We start from the raw sequence: 21762 nt of genomic DNA, 5'->3' as shown, positions 1-21762 counted from the left end.
ACCAGCCCCAAGCATCCAGCATTGTGCATTGAACCTGGACTGGCATCTCGTTTCATACATGACATTTCACATGTTTCAATGCCATTCTCCCAAATCTTCCCACCCTCTCCCTCTCCCACAGAGTCCATAAGCCTGTTCTATACATCAGTGTCTCTTTTGTTGTCTCGTATACAGGGTTATCGTTACCATCTTTCTAAATTCCACATATATGCGTTAGTATACTGTATTGGTGTTTGTCCTTCTGGCTTACTTCACTCAATATAATAGGCTCCAGTTTCATCCACCTCATTAGAACTGATTCAAATGTATTCTTTTTAATGGCTGAGTAATACTCCATTGTGTATATGTACCACAGCTTTCTTATCCATTCATCTGCTGATGGACATCTAGGTTGCTTCCATGTCCTGGCTATTATAAACAGTGCTGCGATGAACATTGGGGTACACATGTCTCTTTCCCTTCTGGTTTCTTCAGTGTGTATGCCCAGCAGTGGGATTGCTGGATCATAAGGCAGTTCTATTTCCAGTTTTTTAAGGAATCTCCACACTGTTCTCCATAGTGGCTGTACTAGTTTGCATTCCCACCAACAGTGTAAGGTGGGGGTGTTCTTATGATCCATGGGTCACTTGCAATTGAATCACCCAAAGTATTTTGAGGACTTCAAAATCTGCATTTTTAAACAAGATTCCATATGACTCACATGCACATTAAAGCTGAGAAAGCTTTCTTCAGATAAACAGGTTCCTACTGTATAGCACTGGGAACTATACTTAATATCCTGTGACAAACCATAATAGAAAAGAATATGAAAAATGCATATATAACTTAATTACTCAGCTGTATAGCAGAATTAACACAACACTGTGAATCCACTACAAAAAAAAAAATGTTTTTCAAAGTATAGATCAAGTCCCTCTTCTTTTGTAAAGCCTTCCTAAATCATCTTTGTTCAAAATTTCATCACCCTTCTCCATAGTCTCAGCCCTTATACTCCAAAGCAGCCATTTATAAATCATGTCTTATTATGGCTCTTAAAATAGATAGATGATGTAATGTAATGGTGGCCTCTGGTGTCACACTACTTTGAGTTCAACTTCTTACCTGTGCAAGTTTCTGGGCCTCAGTTTCCACATCTGAAATACTGTGATATTGTCTACCTTACAAGCACTGCTTTGAGGATTAAATGGGATGACCAATGACAATACTGAGCACAATGTTTGGCAAAGAGTAAGAATTCAATAAAAGCTGACAGCTATTTTTATTTTATTTTCTTGTATTTGTATGCACTACTTTCACACTCAGTTGGGGCCAGTGGCAAGAAGAATCTTTTGCCTATACACAGTATGTCACAGGCAGATGTGCTATGACCTTTACTGGTTATGATGGCAGTACCAACTTTTGCAGGCATACTGGGGTTTTTCCCTATAATATGCAAAGAACATAAAACTTTACTTCATCTCACACATATGGTTACTCAATAAGATTCAGAATCAGAATGAAGAGAGAAATGAAAATTTAATCCAAGATGATAAGGAACTAATCTTCCAAAAACAAAATGTCTTTCTGTTTTCTTGCATGCTTTATTTCAGGTATCATAGTTTATTTCACTACAAACTTGTTGCTTTGAACTTTTGACATATCAAATGCACAAATGACTTGTGGATGTCAGGATGAATAAATCTTATATGTTAGTGAAATGACATACCTTTTAATCAGTCATGTGTATTTCTCTTATTTATTTGTCTCTCATATTGATGATGGCAAAATGTATTAAAACTAAAATTCTTTACAAAGAGAGAAAGTCTGCTGAAACCAGTTCAGTTCACTCGCTCAACTGTGTCTGACCCTTTGCGACCCCATGGACTGCAGCACGCCAGGCCTCCCTGTCCATCACCAACTCCCGGAGTCCACCCAAACCCATGTCCATCGAGTCGGTGATGCCATCCAACCATCTCATCGTCTGTCGTCCCCTTCTCCTCCTGCCCTCAATCTTTCCCAGCATCAGAGTCTTTTCAAATGAGTCAGCTCTCTGCATCAGGTAGCCAAAGTGCTGGAGTTTCAGCTTCAACACCAGTCCTTCCAGTGAACACCCAGGGCTGATCTCCTTTAGGATGGACTGGTTGGATCTCCTTCCAGTCCAAGGGACTCTCAAGAGTCTTCTCCAACACCACAGTTCAAAAGCATCAATTCTTCGGCGCTCAGATTTCTTTATAGTCCGACTCTCACATCCATACATGACCACTGGAAAAACCATAGCCTTGACTAGACGGACCTTTGTTGACAAAGTAATGTCTCTGCTTTTTAATATGCTGTCTAGGTTGGTCATAAGTTTCCTTCCAAGGAGTAAGCGTCTTTTAATTTCATGGCTGCAGTCACCATCTGCAGTTATCACTTAAATACAAAAACTAGATGCTAGTGTCACTAGGAACAAGTATGCTCTTCTGAAAAAAATGACACAAAATGTCTGAGAAGTAAAAACTGTAGGTAAAGACAATGTGGGCATAGGCAAGACTGATTCAAAATGCAGCCCAAGAACAATTGGTATAAAAATAGATTTGAATTTTAACTGGGTTTCAATATAGAGCTAAGAAACTTCAAATACAAAGTGGTATTTGAGGAAGCCATAATGACAATAAGTCATTTTGCAGAATGTACTGAAATATGCTGTGATTAAAGTGATTAAGTACCAGATTATGATGTGAAACTATAATGAACCCTGGAAAAAAGTCAGCTTCTTTTATTCCTAGCAAGTTAAATTATATTTGCTAGTATTTGGAGTGTTACCATAGACACTATCAAGAACAAAAATTTCCTGGCAATGAATATAATCCACAAACCCTCATGAGACTAAATATAAATACTGAATTTTACATACTTCTTATAAACCCAATAATACATCAGTAGATTTGCTAAGCAATTTTATGGTGTAAATGCATAAAAATTAATTTGTTACTAAGACTCTACTTATATTAAAGAATATGGCAGCAGATGAGCAATTTATAATATAAATTAATCTATTCTCTTTATTTTCTTTCTCTTTTTTAAAATGTAAATTTTCTTAGACATTTATAGCCATCATGGTCTCAGTGAAGTATTTCTTGAGGATTAATTAATAAACTTTGAGGGAGCTGATACACCAAAGCACAGTCAGTAATTGCAGGAGAAATTTGCTACAGGTCTTGTCACAAGACCTGTAAACCTAGGTATTTTATTCCATTGGGCATTTCTGCTTCTTCTAATTCTCAGGATCCTATTTGAGGAATAAAGGGTATTTATTTCAATAAACGGTATGTAATCCACCCAAGAGCTCAGCTGAGAAACTAGAACTCAGACTTGAATTTTTCCTTTCCCCAAACACATGATCTAATTCCCTGTTTGCTGTACCTGCAAAATGTACAGCAGATCTATCCACTTCTCTCTGTCTGCATTACCATCACCTAGACCAGGCTATCCTAACCTCTCCTGAACTATGGCTCTAACTTCCAAAATGGTTTACCTGTCTTGTTCCCACACTAGGACTTCTCTGAGGAGAATCTGGAATGATCTTTAAAAAATTTAATCGAAGTAAGTCTGCCTTCTTAGAAGACTCCATAGATCTCTATCATGGTTACCTACTATGATGCCATATGTAAACTGGACTTTTCCAACCCTCTCCTCAAACTAGCCATATAGATCTTACTACTCAAAACTAGAAACCTTGTTCTAAACACATGGTCTTCCTAGCTGGCTCCTCCCTCTCCCTGAAATGCACAGGCCAGTTCTTTACAAGACAGGGTTCTTCTCCTGTTTTAGGAATCAGCTGCAATGTTGCTTCCTCCCAGAGATCTGTCCTTAACCACTGTATGCAAAAATACCTGCTACTCTCTGTTATCCTACTCTGTTTTTCTTAGTGCTTATGATTTGCTTTTTTTTTTTTTTAATAGACTGCCTCACCAAATAGGATGAATGTTCCACCTCTGTCAATCTACCAATCAATTCACAACACCTAGCATAGGAACGGATAACTAGCAGACCATTAATACATGTTTGCTGAATGAATGAATGGATGAATGATTCCATCTAAGGTCTATGTTCAGTTCAGTTCAGCCGCTTAGTCATGTCCAACTCTTTGCAACCCCATGGACAGCAGCATGCCAGGAGTTATCCAGCACCAACTCCCGGAGTTTACTTGGACTCATGTCCATTAAGTCGGTGATGCCATCCAACCATCTCATCCTCTGTCGTCCCATTCTCCTCCCGCCTTCAATCCTTCCCAGTATCAAGGTCTTTTCAAATGAGTCAGCTCTTCGAATCAGGTGGCCAAAGTGTTGGAGTTTCAGCTTCAACATCAGTCCTTCCAATGAACACCCAGGACTGATCTCCTTGCAGTCCAAGGGACTCTCGAGAATCTCCAACACCACAGTTAAAAGCATTAATTCCTCAGCGCTCAGCTTTCTCTATAGTCCTACTCTCACATCCATACATGACTACTGGAAAAACCATAGCTTTGACTAGACGGACCTTTGTTGACAAAGTAATGTCTCTGCTTTTGAATATGCTGTCTTGGTTGGTCATAACTTTCCTTCCAAGGAGTAAGCGTCTTTTAATTTCATGGCTGCAGTCACCATCTGCAGTGATTTTGGAGCCCCACAAAATAAAGTCTGACACTGTTTCTACTGTTTCCCCATCTATTTCCCACGAAGTGATGGGACTGGATGACATGTTTAGTTTTCTGAATGTTGAGCTTTAAGCCAACTTTTTCACTCTCCTTTTTCACTTTCATCAAGAGGCTTTTTAGTTCTTCACTTTCTGCCATAAGCGTGGTGTCATCTGCATATCTGAAGTTATTGATATTTCTCCTGGCAATCTTGAAGCTTGTGCTTCATCCAGCCCAGTGTTTCTCATGATATAGTCTGCATATAAGTTAAATAAGCAGGGTGATAATATACAGCCTTGATGTACTCCTTTTCCTATTTGGAAAAGTCTGTTGTTCCATATCCAGTTCTAACTGTTGCTTCCTGACCTGCATACAGATATCTCAGGAGGCAGGTCAGGTGGTTTGGTATTCCCATCTCTTTCAGAATTTTCCACAGTTGATTGTGATCCACACAGACAAAGGCTTTGGCATAGTCAAAAAAGCAGAAATAGATGTTTTTCTGGAACTCTCTTGCTTTTTCCATGATCCAGCAGATGTTGGCAACTTGATCTCTGGTTCCTCTGCCTTTTCTAAAACCAGCTTGAACATCTGGAAGTTCACAGTTCATGTATTGCTGAAGCCTGGCTTGGAGAATTTTGAGCATTACTTTACTAGCATGTGAGATGAGTGCAATTGTGTGGTAGTTTGAGCATTCTTTGGCATTGCCTTTCTTTGGGATTGGAATGAAAACTGACCTTTTCCAGTCCTGTGGCCACTGCTGAGTTTTCCAGATTTGCTGGCATATTGAGTGCAGCACTTTCACAGCATCATCTTTCTGGATTTGAAATAGCTCACTGGAATTCCATCACCTCCACTAGCTTTGTTCATAGTGATGCTTTCTAAGGCCCACTTGACTTCACATTCCAGCATGTCTGGCTCTAGGTGAGTGATCACACCATCATGATTATCTGGATCATGAAGATCATTTTTGAACAGTTCTGTGTATTCTTGCCACCTCGTCTTAATATCTTCTGCTTCTCTTAGGTCCATATCATTTCTATCCTTTATTGTGCTCATCTTTGCATGAAAAGTTCCTCTGGTATCTCTAATTTTCTTAGAGATCTCTAGTCTTTCCCATTCTATTGTTTTCCTTTATTTTTTTGCATTGATAGCTGAGGAAGGCTTTCTTCTCTCTCCTTGCTATTCTTTGGAACTCTGCATTCAAATGGTATATCTTTCCTTTCTCCTTTACTGTTCACTTCTCTTCTTTTCACAGCTATTTATAAGGCCTTCTCAGACAGCCATTTTGCTTTTTGGCATTTCTTTTTCTTGGGGATGATCTTGATCCCTGTCTCCTGTACAATGTCATGAACCTCCATCCATAGTTCATCAGGCACTCTATCAGATCTAGTCCCTTATATCTATTTCTCACTTCCACTGTATAATCATAAGGGATTTGATTTAGGTCATACCTGAATGGTCTAGTGGTTTTCCCTACTTTCTTCAATTTAAGTCTGAATTTGGCAATAAGGAGTTCATGGTCTGAGCCACAGTCAGCTCCTGGTCTTGTTTTTGCTGACTGTACAGAGCTTCTCTGTCTTTGGCTGCAAAGAACATATCAATCTGCTTTTGGTGTTAGCCATCTGGTGATGTCCTTGTGTAGAGTTACCAATACCCACTGTCCCTTTATACAACTTTCAGAGATAAGAAAAATGAGAAATTTCCTTCCGAACTCCTTTCTTCTATACCTCCTCTTTTTTGTGTGGACTTAAACTGGGAGAAACTTCTTAACGTGTATTTTTTCAGAGTGGTGTCATTACTTATAGAATTCTCAGATATAGTGTCCTTTCAGACAGTTTTCTGTCAAGGTGGTGGAGAGGATCGCATATCACAGATAATGGTATCAGTGCTATCAAACCAGTCAAATCCCAGAGGACACTGTAAAGACCTTTCCCACCCCCGATCTTTCAGCATTACTGCTTATGTTAAATCAGAATTTGAATATTTAGAACTTGAGACATTTTTATATATGACACTTGCAAATGACATTTGATCAGCTATATATGAAAAACTCTGGGGATTGCAACAAGACTGAGAACTATTATTAAGAAATAACCTTTATTATAAGAAATAATCTTTATTATTACAGTATTAAGAGCAACATACTTTCAGTGAATAATAATAACCTGAGAGCTTCTCTGTTCTCAGTTGAGTCTCTGAGCAACTCAATCATCCATCAAGTTTTTTAGTTTCCTTATCTTAGGAAGGAGATGGAAAACACTGGCTAAATCTCAAGAGAATACAAGGTGACTAAGCCTAATGACCAGGACCTTTCTAGCAGTAAAGGATAACTTTGAAAGGTCCATTGTTTTAAACCACTGACCATCAGTTAAGCTACAAAGTTGAGTTCAATGAAAATTGGCTCTACAATATTTGAACTTGAAAAGTGCTAGAGGACAGTGTATTGTCTGTGTGTGTGTAGACATAACAAAGCTATTTTCAAGCACAGTCCTGGCAGAAGGCCCGTGGTAACTGCTCTGTGGGTCTGGTTACAATTATTTCACTATAGGGAACAACCCAGGGCAGTACATCCCTTTTCTGTCTGCTCAGCCTCATATGGAAATATGTGCTGTTTTTACCTCACAAACCCCTTTTTTTCAGCCCTCCTCCTTGACTACGTTTTCATTTTCTGTCCCCTTGTTGCAGAATATAGCCCAGCCATTCATGCCAGAAATCTCAGCTCAGTTCTATGCCAGAACTACAACACTACATGAGAAACATTAAGAGTATGTGAAAGGAAGGGCATGTGTAATACCTCCTTCTTTACCCTGTAATTACACAGATCCTGGGCATACAGGCCTGTATACTCACTATCTGTGCATGTGCTAAGTTCTCGTTGAAATAAATAAAACCCTCCTAAAAGGAAAGAACTGGTATATCCACTGTTATTTTACCTCAATAACCAAATGCATTCATGCTCTCCACCCACTGCAGCATTTCATATAGCTGAATGTGGCCCTTGGGAGAATTGTTAATGGAACATTTTATCCTGAAATGTGGTTCTAATTAAAACAAAACAAAGAAGATAAGAACAGTTTACAAGGTATCAGGCCTAAGATGCTCACTCCAATATTTAGAAATGTTTATGCCCATCACATACTTCCTATGTGGTCTCCCTTCAAGACGGTTGGTTTGAGAACTTTGAACCCCTCAATGAGTTACTTTAACTTGTTTGTTAAAAACTCCAGACTCCCTTTCAATTGTCTTATGTATTAACTTCTCAAAATAATTGCATTTCAAATTTTTTTGGCAGTGGCCCATATTTTTCCTGCATTGGAAGTATACATGAGTAAGGGAGAGATTACAGTGAAAGGTAAAACAGACAAGAAGTGGCTGATAAATGGGAACTGCATACAATTTATACAGATGGACATTTGGGGCTCATAAGACATGCAGATGGTAGGTTTAATTACCTAAGAAAAGAATGTTGGGGATAGTATTTTGAAACCAACAGCATATGGTGTGAATCATCCTGTGGCCCAACACGTCTTTAATTCTTTGCGTGTAGATCTTTCTATGTCTCACATTATCCCTTTCACCGAAGATCTAAGCTAAAGGAACTTCTTTTAGAAGCTAAAAGAGGGCATAACATCATGCCTTTATTTTACCCAGATTAAGCGCAGTTGTAAAGAATCATAAATAAACTGGGTAGGATGAACTGGAACAGTGCATGGGAGAAGTTGCTAGGCAGTATCAAGGAGAGAAACTGAAAAGTAAAAATATATGAAATTGAGCAATTCCGTTAACTTCATTTCCTTTGTACAAAAAACAAGAAGGTTGAAATACATGGATATTTAATGTTTATTTAGAATTGACCTTGTTTAAAACATTGTACTTAAGGTGTCACGACACAAAGGTTCCAATTTGGATCAAGTCTGGTATAGATTTTCATCCAAATCCTGCACCCTCCACCACCCTTCCACCAAAACTACTTCAATGACTTTCTTAAACTGTTCAGACATGAATGTTAGTGTCCATTTGCACCCCTAATGAGATTAAAAGATCCTCTGAAAACAAATGACATATTTTACAAATATTTATATTATGCCCTGCCTAATTCACTTAGCTCCTATCATGATGCTTTAAAAAATTATTCTTAAAATACAATAGATATTGATTACATATATATTAATAAAGACTGTAAGGCACAATCTTTACTCTCAAAGAATTTAAGCCTTGTTGGAAGCTAATATATACAAAAACATCTTCTGTACAAGAATAGAAATTGTCTAAGTTATCGATAAGTATATTCTTCCTATATACATTCTACTATCTTGTTCTAGATATATCTATATGGTATATTCTGTAAACCAACGGTCATAGGACAATTTAAATAAGAGAGAACAGACAGATAAGACAAAGAAAGTAGCTGAGCCTACCTAGGAATGTGTGTGTATGTATGCATGCATATATGTGGCATACCAAGGGCAGCAAGCTTCCCAGGCGATTCTAGTAGTGAAGAACCCGCCTGCCAATGCAGGAGACATAAGAGACCCTGGATTGCGAAGATCCTCTGGAGGAAGGCATAGCAACCCACTCCAGTATTCTTGCCTGGAGAATCCCATGGACAGAGGAGCCTGGCAAGCTATGATCCATAGGGTCACAAAAAGTCAGACAGGAAAGAAGTGAATTAGCAGATACCAAGGAGAGCTAACATTCAATGTACCGGGTCTATTTTTAGTATACACAGAATACATACATGCAGATATTGGATATATGTATAGAATGGAAAACATATTATAGAATACAGAGTAGAACAGAATAGTAGGTACCACCCCAATTTATTTATTTAGATCTAGATATATTATATGTTCTCAAAGGGCACTCTCCCTCTGGTCCCTGAGATATGAAATCTGAGGAAAAGGCTTTAGGTCACTTAAAACAAGAATTCATGGCAGATTCCTTGTATCAGTCCTAAATAATTTCAGATGTTTCTACCCAACTCTGTCCCTTTTATTTACCATTCACTGTGCAACATTTCTAGTTTGCCAAGTTCATATTATTCAAATTTCCAATGAGAGACCACTTGCAATTCAAGGCAAAAAGGTTTCTTTGGTGAACTTATATTTTGAATTTCTTGAGCTAATGCTGATAATTTAACATATAAAACATTCTACGAAAATGGCTTTCCTCTGCTAATAGTTGCAGACTCAAGGCAGGAAAACTTTCAGTAAAACAGAGTTTATGATTGTGAACACTATGTTTTTATGAATATCAGTTATTTCAACTCTATTTTATAAACCATTTTATATAAAACATCATTTGCTAGCAACATAGTTTTTCTTTCTACTTGTCTGGAATACTGGTAATATATACTAGCACTGAGATACAAAGCACCTTACAAATGTGACTTGATGTTTTTCTAGGTTGTTCACTCAAAACTATTAGTCATGTTTCACTACTTTCTTCATTTAAGAAACCTGCTCCCAGGTTCCTCAGAAAACTAAAAACAGAATGCCCATATGATCCAGCAATCTCAGTCCTGGGCATATATCCAAACAAAACTCTAAACCAAAAAGATACACATACCTTTATGTTCAGAGCAGCACTATGCACAACAGTTAAGACATGTAAACAACTTAAATATTCATTAACAGATAAGTGGATCAGGAAGAGGTGGTATACACACATATACAATGAAATACTACTCAGTCACAAAGAAGAACGAAATAAAGTCATTTGCAGTGACATTGACACAACTAGATTATTATTCTTAAGTGAAGCAAGTCAGAAAGAGAAAGACAAGTACCATATGATATCACTTACATGCGGAATCTAAAACATGGCACAAAGGAACTTGTGTCCATGAAACAGAGACAGACTCAACAGTCAGAGAAAAGACTAGTGGTCGCCAAGGTGGAGGGGTGTGGGGGAGGCATGAGTGGGAGGTTGGGGTTAGCCAACCTAAATCATTGTACATGGAGTGGATAAACAAGGTCCTACTGTACAGCACAGAGAACAACTATGTTCAGCATCCTATGATTAACCATAATGGAAAATAATATTTCAAAAATAATGTGTGTATATACATATGTATATATATATAAAACTGAGCCACTTTGTTGTACAGCAGCAATTAACAGAAAATTGTAAATCAACTACACTTCAATAAAAAATAAAGAAACCTGCTTCCAGGACACATTTTACTTAAATGTTTTCAGTTATACTATTTAAAAAGACATCGTTTTAAGTAGCGATGACCCAAATGATAATTTATTTGTAGTCACTGATTACATATTCCCTATTCACTCGGAAAAAAAAAAAAAAAACAGAAAACTACTCCCCAATGCACAAAATCCAAATTAGAGAAATATTGTAAGTCTCTGAATCAATACATATGTGATGAGGGTACCCCAACACAGAAACAGTTTTCTCTCCTTTAAGATACCAGTGATTTCTCTTCTTCTGAAATTGCTCATAATTTTTAGAAGGGAAAATATTTAGAGCTTCTTTCACCCAGGGAGCATCCTTGGGAACAGGGGGAAGTTGCCTAGTAATTAGAGAGGTAAAGTTATGATCAGACTGTCAGAGGTGGCTGTAGAGCTTAAAGAGGATCAGACTCAGAGCAAAAAAGGAAGGGAGGCAGCTTTTTGGAGGATCTGAGAATCCTTTCAGTCTGGGGAATGGTGCACTCTTACCAGTGTCCAGCAGTGTGTTACAGTGGAGACTGTTGCAACACATGTTCTTACAAACCCTATAGGATAAGGATGGCCTACAAATCCTATTACAGCAGAGTTAATGATCAAACTTTTTTTTTGCATTCAGATAAGAGATCAGAACACTTTTAACTTATTTGTCTCTATGTCTTATATTTATTTTCTCTTCCCTTAATTTCCCAAGAATATTTTTCAGAAAAGCTCCAACCTTAGGGCAACAAGAAGACTCAGAAGGCAAAGGGGTCAATGGTTGGAGTAGCATCCAGAGTAAGAGCCATAATCCTACTGATCCAGGCAAATCTGCTGATGCAGGCAAGCACTTGCGGATGTAAAGGAAGCAGGCTGTAAGGAAGCTGGGAGGTGAGAGTTTTCCCCAAGTGAATACTACTCGAAACTAGTGACACTGTGAGAGATGACGCATTTCTCCTCGTCGGACAGGAAGAGCTAAGACATGCAGCTGAATGGGGACTGGCAGTCAATGACTGCAGTTTTTCACCAGAACACTCAGCCTCATTCAGGGACTCATCAGACCTGAGCAGGCGGTGTGTATCCGAAGTGTTGGCCAGAGTTCTGGGCCAGAATTCTGCCCAGCTCTGGGTCTCTCTCTTCCCTCCTTTTATAAGGGAGTATAGTGGTCCACCTCCCCACCCCAATCATTGTTTTCTCTTTCTGTGGTTTCAATTACCCATCAAGCCTGGTCCAAAAATATTAAGTGGAAAATTTCAGAAAGAATTTATAAGTTTAAATTGCACACCATTCTGAGTAGTGTGATGAAATTTCATACAGTCCAGCTCCGTCTCTCCTGGGATCCCCAACCATGGCGTGATGATCCAGATCACCCAAGGATGACCCTCCTTCTTATGCACCATCAGAAGGGCAACAGTAACCTAACACTACATCACAATGTCTATGCCATTCACTTCACTTCCTCTCATCATGGAAGCATTTCATCATCTCACAGCATCACAAGAAAAGTAAGTACAGTTCTACGGTTCCAAAAGATACTTTGAAAGAGACCACACTCATATAACTGTTAGTACAGTGTTTTATTATAATTGTTCTATTTTCACTTATTGTTGTTCACTTCTTACTGTGCCTAATCTATAAATTAAACTTTGTTACAGGTATGTACTTATGGGAAAAACATAGTACTATAGGACTTGGTACTATCTGTAGTTAAAGGCATCTACTGTGGGTCTTGGAACATGGATAAGGGGGAACTACTATCAGGCTCTTCAACGTGTGATAGTAAAGGCTGAATCTCAAAATATTACCAGTGTTGAAGTGTTGCTAAGAAGTACTGGTGGTAGAGGCTGAGTGATTGGGTGACGTACACTTGCCAGGGTTAAACTTAGCTTTAGAACTGCAACCACGGTACACTGTTACCTGAGTTCCTCGCTACAATTTCTTAGCTTCAGATCCTTTTTCTCCTGTGGGAGGCCTATTGCTTATTGAAGCTAGTTTATCCATGTTTGACCCACTCTTTAGGTACTCAGACCTCTTTCCCCTAACGTTCAGCTTCACTTACAAGCAGAGATTGGCCTGTAGAACAAACTGATGGAGATGTATGGAAAGATTTATTCTTTCTCATATGATCAGGGTGTCTACTATATACCGTGGCCAAATCATTGGACTAGACCATTAAAAACCTTAAAATATAGTGGATTTTCTACCTAAGCTGTATTTTACGAACTTAACTTCCACCTATCACAGTTTTGGCAAAAATCAATCTTAAAAAGATACTCAAAATTTGCTCAAAATGCAAGGGAAAAGAAAACAGGCAGCTTTCCAGTGTGTTCCCTGGACCCAAAGCAACTTTATCCAACTGAGTGTGTTGTTTTGAGGCATAAAATTAAGGATTTTTCATTTGAGCTTGAATAGCGGTTAAAGGAATTATTGCTGAAAATATTAGTGTTATAGTAATATTTTAAGTAACTAAGTAGCATGTGGTTGTATAGCCATAGTTATAGTACTTGGTTGCCACGTTTGAGATTATTTATCTCTTTTTGGTGGGGGTATAGGGGAACAGGGAGATGCAGGAAGGATTCCTGATTTTCTTTCAGTATTTTGTGGACAGAAAAATATTCCAGAGAAACAACCCAGATTTCAGAATGAAGATGATATATTCTTCAAAAGCCAATTTAGTTACCAAATTAGAAACATATACACTTAATGTGCTGTCACAACAGTCCAGAGAAAGGTTATAAAGTGAGAATAGGATAAGTGCCAGTTCCTTGCTAAACTTTAAACACTTTAAAAGATATAATACGTTGAGATGATTTAACACTTAGCTAACACTGTCCAAAAAACCCAAACATTCAATGTCAATGCTAAGGGGCAGGAGGCCACCTAAAGATATGGTACCTGCTGTGGTCTGAATATCCGTGTTCCCTCAAAAGCCATATGTTGACACCTAACACCTAATGTGATAGGATTAGGAGGTGGGGCCTTTGGGAGGGGATCAGGTGACAATGTAGGAGCCCTCTTGAATGGGACCAGTGCTCTTATAAGAGATGTCAGAGATCTCCCTTGCCCTCTCCTTCTACCACGTAAGGCCAAATGGGAAGTGGGTCCATGCCAGACACTGCATCTGCTGGCACCTTGAGCTTGGCTGTTCCAGCTTCTCGAGCTGTGAGAAATAAGTGTTGTTCATAAGCTACTCAGCTTATGGTATTTTGTCACAGCAGCTCAAATGTGCTAATAGAGCACCATCCCCCGAGTCTGTGTTCTTCTGCCTGTCTCAGTCCAAGGAATTACACATGACTTAGCAATTGACTGAATCCACATTACATTGAGGCCCAACTGCCTTACAAAGAATCAGCTGTAAATGTTGGGAAGTCATCTGCATACTGAGAATGAAACTGTACTGTTCTTATTAATGCCCAAGTCTCGTCATGATTCTTATATTCTTTTCCTGTCACCTGCTATTGTTCTACATCAGATTTAGATGAAAGAATCTTTCCAGTCCTCCCTAGGGCAGTGGTGCAAAGCTATTTTTGGAAAAACACTTAACGTCATTACTTCAGTTCTTTTTTGTCATGACCCTCTTGTATGATGGCCTCAGTGTGCAGGTTCACAATCCCTTCTACAAAATTCTTGGACCAGAGGTGTTTGGAATTCAAGATTTTTTCAGGTATGGTGTCCTTAGCATGTAGTACCCAAAACTTCCAGTGAGGTCCAAGCCAGCACTTCGTAATCAAATACATTAACGTTTCTGCAGGGAAATGTATGAATTTTCACAATAAAGAAAAACTGTAAATAGCCTCAAATTAGTTTAGGGCAAGCTTTGCCATCAAATGAGTTTTGGTGTCAGATCTGCAAAAACAACTGTCAGTTTGGGGGGCATTTTGGCTTTTGAAATTGAGGATAAGAAAGTGTCGATCTCTACTGGCTTTTCAAAGAGTTAAGACAAACTAAACTATTGGTGCTTAGAGAAAGAAGAGACGAAAACTACCACCATACAAATTTAATCCAAGAACCTAAAATAAACTGAGGGGGGGCCTTTCAAAGGGGTCTTTGAAACACCAGATTTGACTACATTAAACAGGGCTTTATGGTAAGCGGGTTGCCTTTCTTCCTGGGCTCCCATCATATGACCCTTGACATACGTTATTCTCCAGAGTGAGTCTGTGATGATTCTATTGTCATGGAATCTGAGCTGCATTGCTGACCTGCAGGGAAAGGGCCCAGAAGTAGGCAGACCTAAGTGTTCTGAGACTCACAGAACATTCCCAGACTAGAATAAAAACCTCAACAAGGCAAGAAGAGTGTTGCAGCCAACTGGCAAGCTTATACTATGACTCCACAATAAAGTAATTACACTGTTTGATTTTTTAAGAAGATAACCCCAAAAGTTGCCTTTTCCCTTAATATAGGGGAACCGTTTGTTAAGCCCTATTCTTTGAAGTTTTAAAGGTGGAATTGTGAAGATTATATCCTGGCTTGTGCTAGGGATTATATACTAACGAAGGGATAAAGTGTCCTTGAGCTGAGGGGCTGTCACCAGTGGAGACAAATGGAGGTAAAGGCTTACTTGGCTTCCAGGGCCAGTGCGATGATGCCTGCAGCCATGGGGGCTGAGGCTGATGTCCCTGTGTGGTTGTCCGTACAACGCTGCCTCAGGTCCGTAGTGATCTAGAAGACAAAAGTGGAAAATTTAGGGCTCTGGAGTCAATGTGAGTCACATGCAAGTAGAAAGAAATGTACTCATAAAACTGGAATGGAGGGGTGTTAAAATAGTTGTTTTAAATTCCTGGTTCCTGTGCTCCTGTGACCGTATCACTTCCAGAGAATTGCCTGTGTAAATCAACTTTGCAAAGGGAAGGGTCTGGAAATTGGATTCCACTTGTGTTACAACTGGGGTCAAGACTAAGGTGAGCCTTTGGCCAGAAACACACAGGTTGTGCAAGTTTATCCTTAAAATCTACACCTAGCCACCTCACTTGCCTCACTCTGGTCCCAGCTCTAGCTAATATCAATGTACTTTTATTACTCCAACATTTTAAATAATCAAACATGTTGAGCCAATCACCAGACACTGAGTTAAGCATGATCAGCGTAAGGAATAAAAGTACAGGGTCTTGTTCTTGCCCTCCTAGAACTATCACTTTGGAAAAGCTGCAGGTGCAAGCAAAAGATTTGTTCTGTTTTAGAAGGAACATTTGCTTACAGACTGATTTTTAGGATACACAGAAATGTGACTCGGATGAACCAAGATTTAAATCCTGACACATTTAACACAAACACTGAAAACAAGGTTGAAGCCAGTATAATTGATGTGAAATTAACAGCCCTAAGTACATGCTTGAACACTAGAGGAGATTAGCCACTTTCCATTTTTTTGAAAACCAAAATGTAAGAATCAGATCATTGTCTCCTCTTGGTTTGAAGCCAGTTCACTTTAGCTGTGGTTGAATAACATGCCCATCAGCAAGGGCAGGATTTCTCAACCTGTGTTTCATGATCATTTCCTGAAGGAAGAAAAATAAAATGCAGATTCTTCATAACCAGCGAAAGGAAGCATCAGGGTAAAAGATTTTGCAAACCATTATAACAGCTAAGATTTAAAAATCCTTCCTCCCTGATAAGAATCCATTTTTGCGCTCCCTCCTTGGGACTAACAGCCCTCCTGTTGGGAAGGTATAAGGCTTATGAGATGAACTTAGTAGGACTCACATCGCAGCTATTGAAAGACACTGGTAAAGCTTTCTCAGGCATCAAGATAAGCACACTGCCCATATTTTACAGATAAGAAAACTGAAGTGAGGACATATCTGGTGGCTCAGTGGTAAAGAATGTGCCTGCCAATGCAGGAGACATGGGTTCCATCCCCGATCTGGGAAGATCCCACATGCTGCAGAGAAACTAAGCCTGTGCTCTAGAGCCCGGGAGCTGCAACTACTGAGTCCTTCTGTCACAACGGCCGAAGCCCATGCACCTGAGAGCCTGTGCTCCCCAACAAGAGAAGCCACCATAATGAGAAGCCTGGGCGCTCAAACTAGAGATAGCCCTGCTCACTGCAACTAGAGGAAAGCCCACGCAGAATAAAGACCCAGCACAGCCATAAACAAACAAATAAAATTATAAGAAAAATTAAGAAGAAAGGAAAACAGGTGAAAGATCAGCAGAAAGGTGCAGGGAGACAGAGGCGGCGAAAACAAAGCCCTGCTTTTCTAAGGTGCATCCTTCAAGAGAAGTATGCAGATAAGCTGATTCGGAAAGAAATTTGATCATCACCAAAAGAAACGAATGCATAACTGCTTAGAAATGAATCCTCCCCTAAAAGTTTCCTTGGTGTCGGGTGAGGATGTCTGAAGGGACTCTCTAATTATCAGTTATAAAACGAGATGGACATCTTGGTGATTTCATTTCACACAACACCATCAGTGCTCACTGTCTGTTCCTAATGCCTTTTGACACCTCTAATATTACCAGCTGGGGCTTCCAAGGTGGCGATAGTGGTAAAGAACCCGCCTGGCAACACAGGAGACTTAAGAGACACAGGTTCAATCCCTGGGTCAGGAAGATACCCTGGAGGAGGAAATGGCAACCCACTCCAGTATTCTTGCCTGGAGAATTCCATGGACAGAGAAGCCTGGTGGGCTACAGTCCATAGAGTCGCACAGAGTTGGACACGACTGAAGTGAGTTAGAACGCACACACACAATGTTACCAGCTTACCCATCCTAGAGAGGTGCTGATACAAAAGAAGTAGGAGAAAGAACAAAAATATAGATAACTACATAGATATGGTGGCAGTAGAGAAGAGTCTTGTACTCTTCTCTGGACTAACTGATTGCTGGGCAAGAGGCTGACAGTGTGTTTGGCAAGCAGCGAGAGTTGTTTCTAGATTCACAGATTTGATTAGCCGGCCATCCATGGAGCCTCCACACTGTGGATGTTCAAGAGATATCTGGGTAAAAAGAGCCCTACCTGTTTCTCCATTAAGAAACCCTCTTGCACTGTTGGTGGGAAGGTAAATTGATGCTGCTACTATGAGAATATGAAGGTTCCTTAAAAATCTAAAACTAGAACTACCATATAAGTCAGCAATCCCACTACTTGGCATATACTCTGAGAAAGTCACAATTCAAAGAGACACATGTACACCAATGTTCACTGCAGAGCTATTTACAATAGCCAGGACACAGAAGAACCTAAATGTTCATCGACAGGTGAATGGGTCAAGAAGATGTGGTATATGTATGCAATAGAATACTACTTAGTCACAAAAATGAATGAAATTGGGTCATTTGTAGTGATGTGGATGGACCTAATAAAGTCTGTCATAACAGTGAAGTAAGTCAAAAAGAGAAAAAAATACTATATACTAATGCATACACATTAAAAATACTGTATACATTATGCATAATGCATAATATATGGATGTGAGAGTTGGACTATAAGGTAAGCTGAGTGCTGAAGAATTGATGCTTTTGAACTATGGTGTTGGAGAAGACTCTTGAGAGTCTCTTGGACTACAAGGAGATCAAATCAGTCAGTCCTAAAGGAAATCAATCCTGAATATGCATTGGAAGGACAGATGCTGAAGCTGAAGCTCCAATACTTTGGCCACCTGATGCAATGAACTGACTTATTTAGAAAGACCCTGATGCTGGGAAAGATCGAAGGCAGGAGGAGAAGGGGACGACAGAGGATGAGATGGTTGGATGGAATCACCGACTCAATGGACATGAGTTTGAGCAAGCTCCAGGAGTTGGTGATGGATAGGGAAGCCTGGCGTGCTGTAGTCCATGGGGTCACAAAGAGTCAGACACGACCGAGTGACTGAACTGAAAGTATAGACATGAAATCTAGCAACATGGTACAGATGAACCTGTTTGCAGGGCAAGAAAAGAAATGTGATGTAGAGAAGGGATATGGGGACATGATGTGGGAAGAGGAGGGTGGGATGAATTGGGAGAGAAGCATTAAAATATATACACTAACGTGTAAAATAGATAGCTAGTGGAAAGCTGCTGCATAGCACAGGAAGCTCAGTCCAGTGCTGTGATGACCTAGGAGGGTGGTTTGGGGGTAGGGTGGGAGGGAGGCTGAAGAGGGAGGGGTTATATGTTACTTACAGCTGATTCACTTTGCTGTACAGCAAAAACCAACACAACATTATAAAGCACTAGTTCCAAGTTACATCTGACTTATTTGAGACCCCACGGACTGTAGCCCTTCAGGCTCCTCTGTCTATGAGATTTTCCAGGAAAGAGTACTAGAGTGGGTTGCCATTTTCTTTTCCAGGGGATCTTACTAACCCAGGGATCGAACCCACGTCTCCTGCATTGTCAGGAGGATTCTTTACCACTGAACCACCTGGGAAGCCCTTAAAGCTATGATATGCCAATAATAAAATGTTTAAAAATTAAAAAAGAAACTTCCGAGATATTCAATTGTTGACTTTAAAAAGGTATTTTTTTTTGTGGGGGGTGTGGGTAAAAAAACCCCACAGATTTACTGTTTTAATAATTTTTAAGAACATACACTACAGTATTGCTAACATGCACACTGTTGTGCAATTCTAGAGCCCTGTGACATTTTCATCTTGCAGGACTGAACTTCTACCCATTAATCAACTCCCCAACCCCTCTCCCTGGCAACCACCATTCTACTGTCTGCTTCTATGCCTGTCACTGCTCTGGGTACCTCATGTCAGTGGAATTACCCAGCATTTTTTGTGTGAGTGCGTGTGTGTGACTAGCTTATTTCACTTAGAATAATGTCCTCAAGGCTCATCCATGTTGTAGACTATGGCAGGATTTCCTTCTTTTTAGGCTGTATAATATTCCACTGTATTACTCCATTGTGTTATATAGTATATTTTCTTTACTGAGTTATCTGTCAATGGGCAAATGACAGATGAATGGATGTGTTGCTTCCACCTCTTGCTTACTGTGAATAATGCTGCAATAAACATGGGTGTGTAAATGTCTCTTCCAGATCCTGTTTTCAATTCTTTTGGATATATACCCAGAAGTGTGACAGATGGACTATCCAAAAGTGATTTCTATCTCATTCGAATATATGGGTGAATCTGCAGCCTTATTTTCCAAAGGCCTGGTCCTTAAGTCAGTGCATAAACACCACAGGCACAGCCTTTTTCCAGGTCTCTAGATACACTGCTGTTGAGAGATGGCCTTGCCTGCATTCTTCTCATTTTACCTCACCCTCATGGCCACATTCCTTTGCCAAGTTCTATTTTTTTTCAATGACTTGTGCCTGAATTCAAGATTTTTCATGATGTTTTCCCACTTGGCTCACTTTGCTTATTCTTCAGCTGCACCAGAATGCACCGCTTTCAATGCACAGAAATGAATCCAGAATAAACACTCCAAGTGTGTGTATGTAGTGTTTTTGAATCTAATAAATAACCACCTCCAGCCAATCTCAAACGTGAACAATAAAAGTTTTATAATGTTGGATTTGCCAAATACCCCATCCAAAATAGAGTCAGCAGGCACAGACATACACGATATGTATGTAAATAAAAAGCTACTCAGTACCTTTATATATAAACACCAATTTACTGTTAAATGCTATTAATATAGGTTTGTAGAATTCGACAACATCATTGTCGTGCTTTTATATTTTTCTCCCAATCAATTTCACTAAATGAAACTTGAGCAGTGAGTAGCGGTGTTAAGGGATTAGAACAGGAAGGTGATGGAAAGAAGGGAGGTTAAAAGGAATGAAGAAAAAAGAAACAAAAACATCCTCACTCCCTTCTCATCTTGCTTTAAGTGAAAATTCCAGCTGGGTCATTTCAAGAGGAAGTTACTGTCAGTGGTGGAGATATTTAGGTGTAAATTACCAGAAAGATCTAAGGCAGGGTTTTCATCATTAAGAGAAGCCACAGTATCAGGATATTTTTATGTCCATCTTTAGAAGGAAAAGGCAAAGACCACCAAGAAGCAATCTTGAAGAAAAACGATGTTGCCCAAACTGGAACCACATGGGGTAACCCCATTAATCACAATGCATACATACAAGTTCTGACAGTGTAATTTAAAGGAGAAGCTGCATTCAAGGGTCAGCCCACATCATGGGGCTGGGAGTTCAGAGATTTGATACGTGAAAACGGAACAACAAAGCACTTTAAGTTTCGATTCCATTTCAGAGAGTGTCTCAGAATTTGGTTTTGGTCCCGCTGGCGCATCTTGCATGCTCCAAATTCCCTAAATTCACTACCCAAATCAGAAACAGAATTTTTCTCCACAGAACTTCTCATGTTGCTCAAGAAAATATCATTTCTGTCCATCAGAGTGAAGGAAACAGGAGATGACACCGGGCCCCATGCCAGATCAAAGCTGTCTTGATCAGCAAATTAGATTTTCAGCCTGTCCCAGGATGGGTAGCAGATGGCTTTTGGAGTCTGCAAAGTTAGGGATGTTGTCCTGATCTGGTGAGAAGGGGTGGGTATTGTTCGGGTTGAGTCAGGCTCCCTCTGAGAAGAACCATCCCTTTTTCTCATCCTAAGCTCTTATTTCCTAATATTTCACATTTCATTACTTGGGCTGATTGGATCTTTTATTCTAGCCTGTTGATGTAATTCTCCAGGGAATCTCAGTTCAGACTGAGTCTGGCTATAAATGACAAGTCTTTATAGCAACCCTACAGTTAAGAGTTTCTATCTCCCTGAGACCCTGTGATCTGTTTTATTTTGAAGGTGCCATATTGTCTCATATCTGTTAAAAGAACAGCTGAAGAGATATTTTTAAAACATGAAATGATTCTGTCTGTTAGGTTGAATTTATTTCTGGTGTCGATTTGGATTTAGATTAGAAATGTGCTCCGAGGACAGAAACAAAGTCTTAAATGTGCTAATGAATAAAATAGGAGATGCTGATTTATTAAGCCAGCAAAATAAAAAGGAACTGAAGACCAGCTAAAAGCTTTCTGTGTTCACTGAAGTCACAAAGACTG

General features: G+C 39.5%; 1 protein-coding gene across 5 annotated transcripts in view; it reads right to left on the bottom strand.

Moving 5' to 3' along the window:
• Positions 1 to 21762, bottom strand: part of PCSK5 (proprotein convertase subtilisin/kexin type 5) — a 522373-nt gene that overhangs the window by 271054 nt on the left and 229557 nt on the right. For all 5 annotated transcript variants that reach the window (XM_086415564.1, XM_086415560.1, XM_086415561.1 and 2 more), the window contains one exon: positions 15365 to 15465. In XM_086415564.1, the coding sequence (XP_086271690.1) occupies positions 15365 to 15465 (101 nt within the window). The remainder of the gene's footprint in view (positions 1 to 15364; positions 15466 to 21762) is intronic.

The sequence above is a fragment of the Bos grunniens genome, chromosome 8, assembly GCF_055505025.1.
Source record: "Bos grunniens cultivar Pamir isolate PY7600 chromosome 8, Bosgru_T2T1.0, whole genome shotgun sequence".
NCBI classification, from domain to species: Eukaryota; Metazoa; Chordata; class Mammalia; order Artiodactyla; family Bovidae; genus Bos; species Bos grunniens.
This window is presented reverse-complemented; position numbering and strand designations above follow the sequence as displayed.